General features: G+C 48.6%; 1 protein-coding gene across 1 annotated transcript in view; it reads right to left on the bottom strand.

The window, feature by feature from the left end:
• BLNK (B cell linker) overlaps positions 1-14,770 on the bottom strand; it is a 71,472-nt gene extending 56,702 nt beyond the window's left edge. The window contains exon 1 of the mRNA XM_051823460.2: positions 14,468-14,770. Within this exon, the coding sequence (XP_051679420.1) occupies positions 14,468-14,514 (47 nt within the window). The 5' untranslated portion in view covers positions 14,515-14,770. The remainder of the gene's footprint in view (positions 1-14,467) is intronic.
• Between the last annotated feature and the right edge of the window lie 230 nt (positions 14,771-15,000).

Genomic DNA, 15,000 nt, shown 5'->3' with positions numbered 1-15,000 from the left:
GAGTGCCAGTAGCAACGTGAGAGCATTAGGAGTGTCCCTAAAGCCCTGGGCTGGGCTGAAGGAGGAGCTGGTGGCCACCAGGCTGACAGGTCTCAAAGAAGACATTGCTGGGACAAAGTACTGTGCCTGCTGTACGGGGGCCTATGGCGACAGAACCCAACAGCACTTTAGTCACCAGCTTTCTTTACTGTAATGCAACACCTCACCCAGGCTGCTTTGGAAGAAGACAGGTTTATTTAGCTCACAGTGTTTGAGGTTCCAAGTCCAAATGGCGTGGCACAGACTCAGGTACTGGCCAGGGGGCACATGACAGGTCGGGGAGCCCATGCAGAGACAGGGTCACACTACGGGCCAGGAAGCAGAGGCTGGGGAGGGGGTGGGGCAACTGAGGCTTTTTAAAAGCTCTCTTGGGAGACCCAGCCAGGAGTCCCACAAGAACCACCTTCTGATGCACAGTCCAACAACCAAGGACCTCTCGCTAGGCCCCACCTCCCAGAGGTCCATGCCACCTCCCAATATCACAACCTGAGGCCAAGTTCCCTACGCTTGAACTTTCGGAGGCACACAAACCATTTTCAAACCATAGCAAATATTGATCTGTCTTCATTTAAAATTTCAGCATCTTGTTCTGCAGGGGCTTTTCTTTCTTGCACTCATTTTGACTTTAAAATATTACATTAGGAGAGCAAGCATATAGCTAAGTGGTTAAGATGCCTGCATCCACATCAGAATGCTTGGGTTCAAGTCCTGGTCTGGTTCCTGACTCTCTCTTCCCACAAGTGTAGACCCGACCCTGGGAGGCAGCAGTGATGGTTCAGGGAATTGGGTTCTTGCCACCCACATGGGAGATCTGGATTGCATTCCTGGATTCTGGCTCTGACCTTGGCCCAGCACCAGCTGTTGAAGGCATTTGGGGTATGAGCCAGCAGATGGGGGAGCGCACACACACACGCTCTCTCTCTCTCTCTCTCTCTCCCCTATTCTGTTACTTGTACTCAGCAGAACTCCAATGACGAGCTTCCCTCCTCCACCCTTTCCACAGCCTTGTCCAGCTCCTGCTCTGCTTGCTCATGTCGACTTCCTCCAGCCTGGTCTTCCTGCGGCCTTTGTAACGTTATATTTAGTTTTGTAAATTCAGCACCCACGGCTGCTTCCTTCTAGAGAGTAGGCCCACAGTGGAGCTGGCGCAGAAGCTTTCACAGTCCCTGCCGGCGTATGATAAGCCCCTCAAGGCTGAGTTCTCACTCCCCTTCACCTCATTTCACAGATGCAGATGTTAAGGCCCAGTGAGGTCATGGTGCTTGTCTCAGACCACACAACTTTGAAACCCAGACTCAGGTATGCCTGTAATTAAGGTAGTCACAGAAATTTGGAACAAGAGAAACTTCAGGAATACTTGGGTCAATCTCCTTTTGTATCAAGGCACAAAACTAAGTACCAGGGGAAATTTTGCCATTGCCCTGAGGTTAATTTAGGCGAGGACCCCAGCTTTTTTTCAATCATATCCTATCCCTCCCTTTTCCACACCTGGCTCAGTCTCCTGCTGGAGGGTAAGCTTTGCCCTGCTAGGAAGCTGCCTTCTACGTCTCTCGGCCACAGCCCAGAGTGGTGATCAGAGTGCAAGTGCCACAAGCTCATGCATGCTGGCAGTCAGTCCCAGGGGGCCCACAGCAGTGAAAGCCAGCGTTTACCGATCAGGTTCTGTGTGTGTGCCAGCACCTCGCATGCATGATCTCAGCCCTCACAACGACCCTGCGAGGCAGGTCCTAGTATTATCCCCATTTTTCCACTGAGATAAAAATGTAACACAAAATTTACCCTCAACCATTTTTCAGTGTACAGTCAAGTGTGGTGGTTATCCCACGTGTACAGGTAAGAACTTTTGGCTCGGACGGCTGAAGTCATTTGCGCAGGCCTCCAGCTGGTAAACTTGCAGAGCTGGGATCCCCAGGGAGGTCTGACTCCAGAGCCCAGGCCCCCAGCCCTCTGCAGGAGGCACAGTGGCTTGTTTCACCCTGGTCCCTCCCCACGGTGGGTGACAGGCTGCACCGCCTACCTCTCTGGGCACCTTCTCCTCTGTCCCCAGAAATGGCAGCCAGGCCTTCTGCCAGCTCGGCACGTGCCCCCACCCCTGCGCTACTACTAGTACCCAAGTTCAGACTTTTTGCTAGAGAGGCACATGGGCTCTTAGGGTCAATATCAGTCTTTAGGGAGAGGCAGAAAAAGAGACAGATGGCAGAGGTAAGAGAAAGAGAGAGAGAGAGAGAGAGAAGTGCACACAGGCTGAGGTGGGAACACACTGGGGTCTGGGCATTCCGGAAGTAGGGTGGCTGCACAGAGCAGCTGGAAGGAGCCCGTCTCTCTGTGTGCCTTTTCCCAACAACTCTGACCAGAAAGGCCACCTGAGAGTCCTGGAACTGCACATCTGTTTCCGCTGACACAGTCTGGCATCTTGTAGACAACCCACTTCTTACTAACCGCCTATTAACTGTAGAAAAGTAATTGGCAAGTTTCTCCAGGCAGGCCACACCTTACCATTTCTGTTCTCCTTTCCTTTTCCTACTGAGATCTACAAATAGTTTGTGGTAGTCTGGCTGTCTGAACTGCTGAGCCAGGCTGGAAGCAGACAGCTGACTTGGCACAACCTGGGGCAGGGTGACTCCACGAATGTACTCCATCTTTACAAAAGCCTGGTCATTCACCCTATCGGAGGCGGCTCAGTGTGTGACAGAACACAGGATCTAGGCTGATGATGGATAACGAAGCTGTGCTGTACTCGCTACAAGGTACCAGAAGGGAGTGGTTAGGAGTGCCCACTTCTGTTCCCAGCTCCAGTTCCTGATTCCAGCCTCCTGCCAATGTATACCCTGGGAGGCAGCTGGGATGGCTTGAGTAACTGGATTCCTGACACTCACATGGGAGACCTGGATTGTGTTGTCAGCTCCTGGCTCCAGCAGATGGGATCTCTCCTCTCTCTCTCTCTCCCTCCTCCTCCCCTTCCCTCTCCTCCTCTTCCTCTCTCTTGGGCCAGGAGCTGGTGTTGGGCCCCTGGGGACACAGCACAACCCTTCCTCTCAGCACACAGGGCTTTGATGGTCCTTTCTCTCACCTGCCCACCCAGGAGTTGGGTTAAGGGAAACCTCTTCATGAAACTATAGAAAAGCAAAACACCCAAAAGCTAAAGGAGGCTCCTGGGCACGGATGAGCCCCAGAGGTCTGTGCGCCAATCTGGCCACTGAGTCTGACTGCAAAGCGCTCACTGTTCTTCCCGGGTACTCAGTTTTCTCCTCTTCCAGGATAAACATGACGACGTGAAACTGATGTCTGTAAAGGCAGGCAGCCGCCAGTGAGTTTGTAAAACTGAGTGACACCTAAGTAATTCCAATCACACCAGAAAATTCTGCAAATGTCATCTCAGAAAATGAATCTGTTGGAAGATTCTGAGTGTGCCCTTTGACACATTACTTTAATTGGGGTGGGGGAGAACCTTGGTGTGCCTGCGTGGTTGGGGGATACAGAATCATCCCCTAGTTGTCCAGGCACCCATTTCTGCAAATAAAAGCACAGATATATTTTCAAGGAATAAACAGTGATTTTTTTTGAGGGATGATATTTCCCATTTACTGCACAAATTTGATTCACTTCAACTCTTCTCTTCTTCCTAGAATTTGACTTTTTAAAAAAAAAAAGATTTATTTATTTATTTATTTATTTGAAAGGCAGAGTTACAGAGAAAAGGGGAGACAGGGAGAGAGGTCTCCCATCCAGTGGTTCACTCTCCAAATGGGTACATCGGCCATGGATGAGTCAGGCTGTAACCAGGAGCCTGAAACTCCATCCAGATCTCCCTGGTGAGTGGCAGGGGCCCAAGTACTTGGGCCATCCTCTGCTGTTTGCCCAAGCCATTGGCAGGCAACTTAATAGTAAGTGGAGCAGCCAGGACTTGAACTGGTATCCAGATGAGATGCTGGGTCACAGGCTGGGGCTTAACCTGCTATGCCACAATGCTGGCCCTCCTGTAATTTGAGTTTTAAAAGGATACTAGGGGTAAGGGGGCTAGTGCTGTGGCATAGCTGGTAAAGCCACCACCTGCATGTTGGCATCCCATGTGAGTGCTGGTTCAAGTCCCAGCTGCTCCACTTCCAATCCACTGTGGCCTGAGAAAGCAGTAGAAGATGGCCCAAGTGCTTGGACCCCTGCACCCACATGGGAGACCCAAAGAAGCTCCTGGCTCCTGGCTCCTGGCTCCGGGCTTCGTATCGGCACAGCTCCAGCCATTGCAGCCATCTGGGGAGTATAGCAGTGGATGGAAGACCTCTCCCTCTCTCTCTGCCTCTTTGTAACTCTGCCTTTCAAATAAATAAATCTTTTTTTTTTTAAAGGATACTGGGAATATTTTGTGTGCAGAGATTGAAGTGAAAACCCTGTCATTCTTAAAAAGCACTGGAAAATGTTTTTCAATAATCCATTTAAAGAAAATTTTGGAACAATCTCTAATTGGTCAAAAATATGATCAAAGATCCCTGAGTGCACTACTTCATGGTAAATAATTTCATTATCAATATTTTATCTTGGCCAAGACGCATGTAATGTGAATTCACCATTTTAACTTTTTCTTTTTTTTTCTTTTTCTTTTTATTTTTTTTGACAGGCAGAGTGGACAGTGAGAGAGAGAGACAGAGAGAAAGGTCCTCCTTTTCCGTTGGTTCACCCTCCAATGGCCGCCGCGGCCAGCGCGCTGCGGCCGGCGCACCGCGCTGATCCGATGGCAGGAGCCAGGTGCTTCTCCTGGTCTCCCATGGGGTGCAGGGCCCAAGCACGTGGGCCATCCTCCACTGCACTCCCTGGCCACAGCAGAGAGCTGGCCAGGAAGAGGGGCAACCGGGACAGAATCTGGCGCCCTGACCGGGACTAGAACCTGGTGTGCCGGCGCCGCTAGGCGGAGGATTAGCCTAGTGAGCCGCGGCGCCGGCCCCATTTTAACTTTTTCAAAGTGTACAATTCACTACTTAGTATTTAGTAGTGTTTGATAAATTCACAGTTTTGTGGACCCACCATCATCTACCTCCAGATTTCCACCACCTCAAAGGGAAACCTATGTCCATACAACAGTCACTAGTAGTTTCAAGCAAATGCTTATTTCAAATGACTTTTGAGGTGTTTACATGAACAGCTTTTGTTTTAATCACACTAAGAGTTGTTGAAGACCTTCACCCTACAAAGGAGCATCAGGCAGAATAGGCCAACCACCTGGGGCTGCCTGGGTAACTGTGATGATGATCTTAGAAGGTAGAGATTTTGTGAAAGCATAAGTCTGTCCACTGTAAAAAGAACACTTTAACCCTGAGCCAGCTGTAAAGATAGTTTCAAAGCCAAATTCATCAGATATACATAGAGTCTAGTTTTCCAGCAATTTGGTATGACACATATTATTCTCTTTTCTGAAAGTATATTTCTCATGTTTGTATTTGTATAGTGATTCTCACTAAAATGAAATTGTTGTCTCCTTTTGCTGTGTCCAGTATTGAGTATGGGTATTCACACACTCTTTGTGCTTGAAAAATCATGCTTCATCCTGCAACGTTTTACACTTGGAACCAAGTAGGGGTGAAAAGGAAAAACACAACAAGCAAACAAAATCAGAAGAACCGAGCAGGGCATTTCATTCTATGTTTGAGCTCAGATTCTCTTATGCTCTGCTCAAGCACCCGTGGTCACGGCCCCCAGGGGGAACTCTGCTTACTAGGTGCTATCTCCTACCCTGGCCTTTTCCTCCTTATCACCACTTTCTGGAACAATGTTCTATTGATTCAGCTGGTGATTGAACACCTCTGTGTTAATCTAATTGACCCTCTGTGACACATCTATGTTAGACCAAGGTAGAGGAGACAGCTCTCTGCTACTGGGTCAGATAAATGATTCTTGCCTGGATGCTAGTGACAGATAATGGCTTGATGCCTTAACCCATTACACTTAGCAAGGTTTAATTTTTAAAATTTTTATTATGATTTATTTACTGAGATGTATAGGGGGGGGACAGAAGGAAGGAAGGAAGAGAGAGAGGGAGGGAGGTGAGAGAGGGTGAGAGTGAGAGAGAGAGAGAGAGAGAGAGAAAGAGAGACATAGAGAGTTCCTATCTGTTAGTTCACTCTCAAAATGCTCACAATGACCAAGGCTGGGCTGGGGCCAAATCCAGGAGCTGGAAACTCAACCCAGGCCTCCTGTGTGGGTGACAGGAACCCAATTATTTGAACCATCATCACTGCCTCCTAGGGTCTGCATTATTGGGAAGCCAGAGTCAAGAACTGGAGCTGGGAACTGAACCAGGTACTCTGGTATAGGACACAGGCATCCTAACCCATACCTCAACTACTAGACCAAAAGCCCACCCCAGTAATGATTAATTTTGAAACAAAACTCTGAGGCCCTGCCTTATCCTGTGCGGATGCTTCTCTAATGACCTGATTTGGGACATCAGGGAAGCCCAGGCCAGGGATATTGGGGGAAGGCAACAGTCACTGGACTCTCTTACTCTCTGTTTTACATCTTTACTGTTACAACACCCCTACTGTGATGTTCTATATTATTTGTATACATTAGTATTCCAGATGGAAAAAGGAAACAACAAGGCGTTGAATGACTTTGTCTCACAGACTATGAGCTGGCAAGCACAGAGCCCATATTCCAGCCCATCTCCCCCCTCCCAAAGTTCACATTCTTTGCAGCACAGCGGAACCACCTTTCAGAGGTGCTTCTTAAATGCTACCATATTGGTGTTGCACGCTCAGTCTGCATGCTAGGCCAGCTCTGCGCTTTATAATTATAACTCACGCTCAGATGACATGAACTACTGGAGGGCATCCTTTGCAAAGTATACAGCAGTGTGATACCAAACAGGCCTGAGTCAGCATGCAAGTCAGGTTCAGGCCTGGAACCATGCATTAGCCTGAAATACTGACGGTGTGGATTCTACAGGGCTTCACTGGGGTTTCTGACTAATAATTTGTCTGCCTTTAGTTTTAAAAATGTCTAGGAAAAATATGGAAGCAGACTAAGCTAGAAGGTTGCATAGACTGGTTAATTATACAGGGCGAGGGAAGATGAGGAGGGTGTGGCTATTCCTCTCTTCTTGCAGGTGTAGCTCTAGGGTCAGCTCTGCTAGTGAGAGCTGGAACCAATGGCTTCACCTCTCTGCGCCTCAGCTTTCTTACCTGACAAATAAGGAGGCGGCAGAGGTGACCTCTGGGGTCCTTGCAGGGTGCATCTCTGTGTTTCACTGATGCCTGTCTACACATTACAAGGGCATGGCTGGGGTCACTCAAGGAGCTGTTGGCCAGCATTGGCTACATAATTCCTGGGTCCCAGTGTAAAATGAAAATGCAGGGTTGCTTGAAACTGTTAAGAATTCTAGGACTTCAACATCAAAGCATTAAGCCAAGCACTGGACCACGGAGACTTAAGCAACTGCATGGCCACATTCCTGGGAAGCTCAGTGACCTCTGCTGCGTGGGGCGGGGCAGGGAATGAAATCTGGAGTAGATGCGGCTGGTGCTATGGCATGGTGGGTAAAGCCACAGTGCAGACATCTGATATGGGTGCTGGTTCAAGTCCTGGCTGCTCCACTTCTGATTTAGCTCTCTGCTATGGCCTGGGAGAGCAGTGGAAGATGGCCCAAGACCTTGGGCCCCTGCACCCATGGGGAGACCGGGAAGAAGCTCCTGGCTCCTGGCTTCAGATCTGTGCATCCCCAGCCGTTGAAGCCAATTGGGAAGTGAACCAGTGGATGGAAGACCTCTCTCTCTCCCGCTCTCTCTGCCTCTCTTTCTCCCTGTGTGTAACTTTGACTTTTAAATAAATAAATAAATCTTTTTTTTTTTTAAAGAAATCTGGAGTAGATCTGGAGCACCCAGCTCACCTCCTAGGAGGCAGGGATGCTCCTGGGGTGGTGCGGTCTATTTTTGGGAAAGTGGTTGACAGAGAAGGTGGCTCAGCAAGGACACACCACATGTCCTTCAAGCTGTTTCCTTGCCTTGTTTTTGAACTACACATTGACACAGCTATGTTAAACCAAGGAAATGACCCATGGAGGGGTCCTAGACCATGCTGCTGTAAAGAGTTATGAAAGTCTCAGAACTGGGGCCAGCGCTGAGGCATAGCAGGTAAAGCCACTGCCTGCAGTGCCAGTATCCCATATGGGCACCAGTTTGAGTCCCGGCTGCTCTACTTTGCTACTCTGCTATGGCCTGGGAAAACAGCAGAAGATGGCCCCAGTCCTTGGGCCCCTATACCCATGTGGGAGACCTGGAAGAAGCTCCTGGTTCCAGGCTTCAGACTGGCCCAGCTCCAGCTGATGCAGCCATGTGGGGAGTGAACCAGCAGATGGAAGACCTCTCTCTCTCTCTCTGCCTCTGCCTCTGTAACTCTGCCTTTCAAATAAATAAATCTTAAAAAAAAAAACTCTCAGAATCAAACATGTCAAACATGAGCCTAAGGCATGGTTACCAACGGACTCCCTTTCAGAAGGGAGGGAGAGGTGGGAGAAACTCTTTGGGGAGCAGAGAACTTTCAACAGAGAAGCAAAGTACAGGAGGATGGAAGTGGAGAAGGGAGACAAGCTCACTCATGGACAGAGGGAAAATGAGGGATGGGGACCCAAATGAGTAAGGGGAGGCTCGACACACAAAGGGGGGATTCCCCTGCAAGCCACGCCCTCCCTGCATGCCATAAGCCCAGCCAGAAAGCTGCTTGCTGCCCAGTGCGGGGAGCCTTGAGGTCACCAAGGACCTGGAGGACAGCCGCCAGGGTCACACCTCTCTTGATCTGGAGGCAGGCAGCTGGATGGGGGCTGGGTTCCACCCTATCAGCAGGTGAGGCCCATTTCTGGAGCACCAGGTGTATCATCCTCTTACCTTCTAATCATAGGCGTGGTTCCTAGAGGCCGAGGAAGCTCAGCAAAAACATGGAATAAGAAAACTAAGGTTATCGTCCCAGAGAGCTTAACCATCTACACCCAAAGTGGGTGACTAAGGTTAGGCAAAGCCACCTTGAAGAAGCACAGAGAGAGGCTGGTGTTGTGGACTAGTGGTAAAGCTACTGCCTGCAATGCCGGCATCCCATATGAGCACCAGTTCGTGTCCTGGCTGCTCCACTTCTGATCCAGCTCCCTGCTAATGTGCCTGGGAAAAGAAGCAAAAGAAGGCCAGTGCACCCACGTGGGAGACCTGGATGAAGCTCCTGGTTCCTGGCTTCAGCCTGGCCTAGAGCAGGCTGTTGCAGCCATCCAGGGCGTGAAACAGCAGATGGAAGAGAACTTGCTCCCTTGCTCTCTCTTTCCCTTCTTCTCCCTTCTCTCTCTCTCTCTCTCTCTAACTCTGACTTTCAAAATAAATAAATAAATCCAAAAAAGGGGCTGGCGCTGTGGCATAGTGGATAAAGTCACCACCTGCAGTGCCAGCATCCCATATTGGCACTGGTTAGAGTCCCGGCTGCTCCATTTCCATTCCAGCTCTCTGCTGTGGCCTGGGAAAGCAGTAGAAGATGGCCCAAGACCGTGGGCCCCTGCACCTGAGTGGGAGACCCAGAAGAAGCTCCTGGCTCCTGGCTTCAGATTGGTACAGTTCTGGCTGTTGCAGCCAACTGGGGAGTGAACCAGCCAATGGAAGACCTCTCTCTCTCTCTCTTTGCCTCTCCTTTCTCTCTGTGTAACTCTGACTTTCAAATAAATAAATCGTTAAAAAAAAAAAAAAAAAAAGGAGGCAGCAGAGTGACCCGAGGTCTGTGAGATTTAAGAAGATCACAAATCTGGAGACACATGTGGCAACCTCTCTGACTACTGACCCCCAGGGACACAGCCTCAGTTGAGTGGCCTGCAGAAGTCTCTTGCTGAGGCTCTCTCTACAGCATGCAGGAGCACTGCAGCCCTATTAGCTCAGAGGCAGGGTCTAGGATCACCCGTGAATGAGCCTTGAACACCAAGCTCAACAGTCAACAGCCCTGTGCCAGCCTGGAGCTCTCACGTCTGCCTGCCCTCACTGTCCCTACTACACACAGGAGAACCACAGAACCCGTTTCCTGAGCTCTGGATGAGAGCTGGAGGGGAAATAACTGAATTGCTTCACAGCAGAGCTGGGATAAACTCTTTCAAAGAAAGGTTGCACCTCTGAAACTCATCCATCAGTCCCAAAAAATATCTGCCACTGACTGGCCTCAGGGCAACTATCTTGGCTGGTAGAAGAATTATTCCAAATCCATGCTGCATGGACACTGACAGATGTCAAAAGATGGACAAATGCGTATCACCTGCCCTCCACCCCGGCTTTGTCTTTTGTCCAGTGTTCTGTTAGCTTTATTTTCTTGTTGTACTGACAAAGTGGCGAGTATTATTCTGGGCGTTTCGGCCCACGTGGTCTTAGCAGTCCTCACAACAAGCCGGTGAGGAAGGCATCTGTCGCTTGATTGGACTGCTGAAGAAACTGGGGCTTCAAGAGACTGAACATCTTCTTCTGGGCCCATGGCTGGTAGTTGGCAACTGGAGTCAGCCCCTGGGGGGTCTAATTACATCCATAAATGATTCCTCTGGGCCATGGGATACAATGGTAGCTGTAGAGAACATAATATATACCAAACATGGTCTGGATAATTCCCCAAGTCTGAAAGGGACTTGCAGATGGGCACACAGGGGAGATGAGGACCTGTGCAGGATGGTGTGGAAGAAATGGAGGCAGAAAGGCCCATCTGGAAGTTTCCTAGAGGAAAGACTGGGTGTGGTAAGTGAGTGGGTGTGAGTAGAGGTGAAGAGAGAAGGATGAGTCAGAGTTAGGGTTGTGACACCACTGACCGAAACAGAGAGAGAGAGAGAGAGAGAGAGAGAGAGTGCTGGTGGTAGAAAACAGAGGAGGGTGAGCTTATTCTGAAGGCTTGGAAAGTCAAGGAACCAGAAACTCTGATTGGAAATCCCAAGACCTGAAAAGAGAAAGCACATCCTAGCATCTGTCTAATGAAATTCCCAAGTGAGGGTCCCAGAAGTGGGACCCAGACACCCATGACAGGGCTCTGTCATGCTCCACAGTTTTAGCTGCTTAGATGAAGGTGGAGAAGGGGTGTTTGTCACATCTACACTCCATGCAAAGCTAAACATCACAGCTGTCAGAATCAATAGACAAAAGTGTCAAAATAGCTAGAAAGAAGAAATGAAACCAACAAGAAACTTATCAATGTAATGTCCTTTGTTTACATACAGAAAATCAATTGTACAACCACAGAATAAATGACAATTGTAATATTCATAACTAACTTTTTAATCCATTAATTATAACTTGCTAGGATCATGTTGATCATCTGTCAATTGTTTCTTAAAACAATTTGTTTAAAACTTACAGTAGCTCTATGACATGGATGCTGCAATGATCAACTTTATCTTACAGGTGAAGAAAATAAGAGCAATGAGATTAAACAAATTTGCCCAAAATCACAAACCTTGGTTTGTCTGACTGAAAAATCAATGACTCTAACCAATAAGACAAGGATTGGGAAGGCGTAATTTGCCCGTACTTGTGCCAAAGACCTTTTCTATTTGTAAAAATAAGTAGGTCTGTGTTTGTGTGTGCTACAGTCACACAAGCACAGATGGTGAGTCAACTGGGAAGTTATTAAAAATGTAAAATTTCCTTTCAAAATCAATTTGAAGAGAATGTGGAAAGATTATTTTCAGTATGATACAGGATTGTGAGTTTTGAAATGTTCACCGAGAAACGTGACATTTTTGTGATCACAGGAATGTTCACTGTGGAAGGACTGAGAATCCAGGTCTCTCATATCATTCCCTTATAAAAGCAAGTGGCTAAGAACCACAGAGTCTAGGAACTCCTACTAACAGAGGAGCCTACTTCATGGAGTCCCTCATGGGAACAAAAAAAGTGAGAATCATCTCACGTAACTCTGTGGTCACACACAACTTAGCCACCTTTCCTGTCTCAAATGTTCTGCACAGAATCTCTCGGCGTCAATACCCCTGCCCAGCTGTGTCCATCTCCTTCATTCTGAGACTCTCGTGTTTCCTTCCAATCCTGCCTGTCCTCCTTTCTTTGGTAGACTCTGCTTTTCCTTTCTTCCTGGTCAGTCCTTCTGCATCCAGCGTCTCTGCAGCCCTGGGAATATACCCCAGGATCAGGGACATCCCTTCCTACTCCTGAGATGGACACTCACTGGCTCTCTATTTTTGTGGATGAGAATTTGAGCAAATTATCATCCTAAACTTGAGTATCAACAGGGCCGTCTAATTATACTGTACTCTGGTGCCAAATACTTGTATAGATAGGCAACCTTCTGAGTTGGTGTTAACCAGTGAGGGGAGATGACACAGCTCACACGGGGGGCCAGTCTATCCACTCATTACCACCCCTTCTAATTACATAAAAGATTCAAGATGGGGCTTTGAGTCCATTGCATTTGCAATTTCACTTTGAAAAGTTCCATGTCAGTAGTGCACATGTTACCAAAACAGGTCAGTCTGTAAAGAGAACTGAGTAACCACGTGGAGGGGAAAAAAAAGCTACTTTTCTCTAAGCAGATGAGTGTCGTGCATGACATCCATGATATAATTTTGGTTTTCTACCCTATAATCTTTGGTTGTCTATTGCCTCTCAACAGCTCTGTGATCAAGCTGGACTTTGTCCTCAGAGGCAGGAACCATAAAATGATTCAAAGTCTATTGCCTTTATTTAGATTCCCATCTGGATTTCCTGAAATAAGTTCTAGGCTTGGTATAGCTTTAGTTTAAGGAACAGATCTGCCAAGTGCCTTTGGAACCCTCTTTCTCCTTTGAGAGAGAAGTCCTGATACCCATGCCTTATTTGCTTCCTTGCCTTGTCTCACCTACTTCTCCTTTGTTTCCTTTCTCCCTGTGGTGCCTCTAGCCAAGACCTGTAACTCGGGATGCTTGAGTTACTCTAGTTTTCCCCACCCTACTCCCACGGATATCCCTGCTTCCAGGTTCCCTTCTCCCACAATCCATCCTTTTGACCTCCCTTAAGCCTGCTGTCAGGAAGTCTCTAACGACACAGCCTGCTGGCCTGCTCTCTGTGGCTGGAGCCCACACTGTCCTTTGTGAGCCGGCTTCACTCTTCACCTCCAAGCTCCTCAGGCTTCGGGTCCCACGTGTCCTGCTCCACAGCCTCTGCACGCAGAAAACTCTCCTCGCTGCCCCACAGGTGGACCACACTGCTGTCCTGCTCTGAGTGTCAGTTTCTATATTCCCCCTCCCAGCAATAACAAGTCTTCCGCTCCTTCACGGGCCCTGTCTCTCAAAGCCCAGCTCCTGAAGCCTCTCCTCCACAAAGCCTTTCCAGCTCCCCCAGTTCTCTTCTTGCATCCATTGAGTCACTCCCTCATCCACTGTTTCACCTCCCCTCTCATAACCGTGTAGCAACTGCAGGCCAAGAGCAAGACTGAGATGTATACTTGTGTTCGCTAGTGCTCACTGTGCTGCTCACTCAGCACCACGCTCTTGAAATGGCTGACCATGGCCGAACCTGCCTGCTGACTCCACATCAGTAGTTCATTTCAAACTGCCTCTTACCCAGCACCTACAATCCCACCTTGCCCGTGTCAATCCTTCTACACAGAAACTCTGAGTCAGTACCCATCCCCAACTGAGTCTACCTTCTTTGTTTGGAGAATCCCTTCCTTCCTTCCTTCCACCAGTAGGCTGTGAACAAGTTCAAGTGAATTTCTCTTAAATTTCATCCCACAAACTCTAATTCCAGCTCCCAATTACTTGTGACTACTGGTCTGCTAGAGGTATCACACCATGAAGAAATGGGTGAAGTCCCAATATGTAGTTGGAATATTAAACACTCCTGGAACATTTAAAAGTTCACATCTCCAAAAGCCATGATGTCATTATGATAAAGCAAAGAAAATGACCTCCAACACTCAGAATTTGGGAAGTTGTCTTTCCCACAGCTCCTTGACTCATACCTTTCTGGTTTATTCTAGGTGCCTTTTTATAGATGACTGCTACGCTGACCTGAGGGCATTGAAAGACAAATACAATCCCCCTGCCACACTTGTATATACTTGCAAAATCCATGAATAAAGCTATCCTGAACACAAGGGGTAGCCCCCAGGAAAACAGGCATGGACTCGGCGCAGAAGAGCCCTCTCTTAGAAAAGCGTCTACCCAGACTCCGAGAGCCCACCTCGCGTGCAGTCTGCGTCCTTGCCTTTTCTTTGTATTGTCTCTGCAGAGCTTCACTCTATTCTAGGCTTGGCAAAAGCCAGCGAGGGGAGGTGCACTTGTTCCTACACATTTCTTCGCAGACTCAGTCCGTCCACTTCCCTTCTAACAACTGCCACCCACTGCCTTGGAACTGACCAAGTATTCCAGGATTTCAGCATTTCTAAGACACAGGACCAGCACTGGGGAGGAAATAGGGGAGGAAAGAGAAGGGTCAGGGGAAAATCTTACCTCAACTTCTGACTGGCAGGGACCGTGATTTTATTGAGCTTGTCCATCGCTCTCAGAAACTGCAAGAGACACGAAGCCCGGTGCAGCAGGAGCGTCAGCACTTCCCTGCTCCCGTCGGAGTCGGCATGGCACAGCCTCTGTCCTGGGCTGCGTCACCAAAGCCTGATCTCTGGGAGCACACGGGCTGCTGGCAACACCCCTGCGCCCAGGAGAAGTAAAACTTGCTGGAGCACATAATCAAGTTTCGAGTTTCTACGCGATCATGTGATCTGGGTAGCCAGCCAGTCTGACCGATTACTTCATGCTGGGTAAACTTTAAGAGTGAAACCTACTGGGCATACGATTTCTTCCCAGCCTCTCTCTTTCATAATCAGCTTTGTAGAAGCTGGTCGAGACGGGCTTCTGGCTGGCCGCTCTTCCTGTTTGCCCCAAACGTGTATCGTCCCTGTTTTCCACAGGTGTTGCTGGGCTGCCACCAGCAGCGCCCTGGGCTTGAGGAGAGCAGAATAGTCCATTCCATCTGGGGACTTCCT

This window comes from Oryctolagus cuniculus, chromosome 15 (assembly GCF_964237555.1).
Source record: "Oryctolagus cuniculus chromosome 15, mOryCun1.1, whole genome shotgun sequence".
Taxonomy (NCBI): Eukaryota; Metazoa; Chordata; class Mammalia; order Lagomorpha; family Leporidae; genus Oryctolagus; species Oryctolagus cuniculus.
This window is presented reverse-complemented; position numbering and strand designations above follow the sequence as displayed.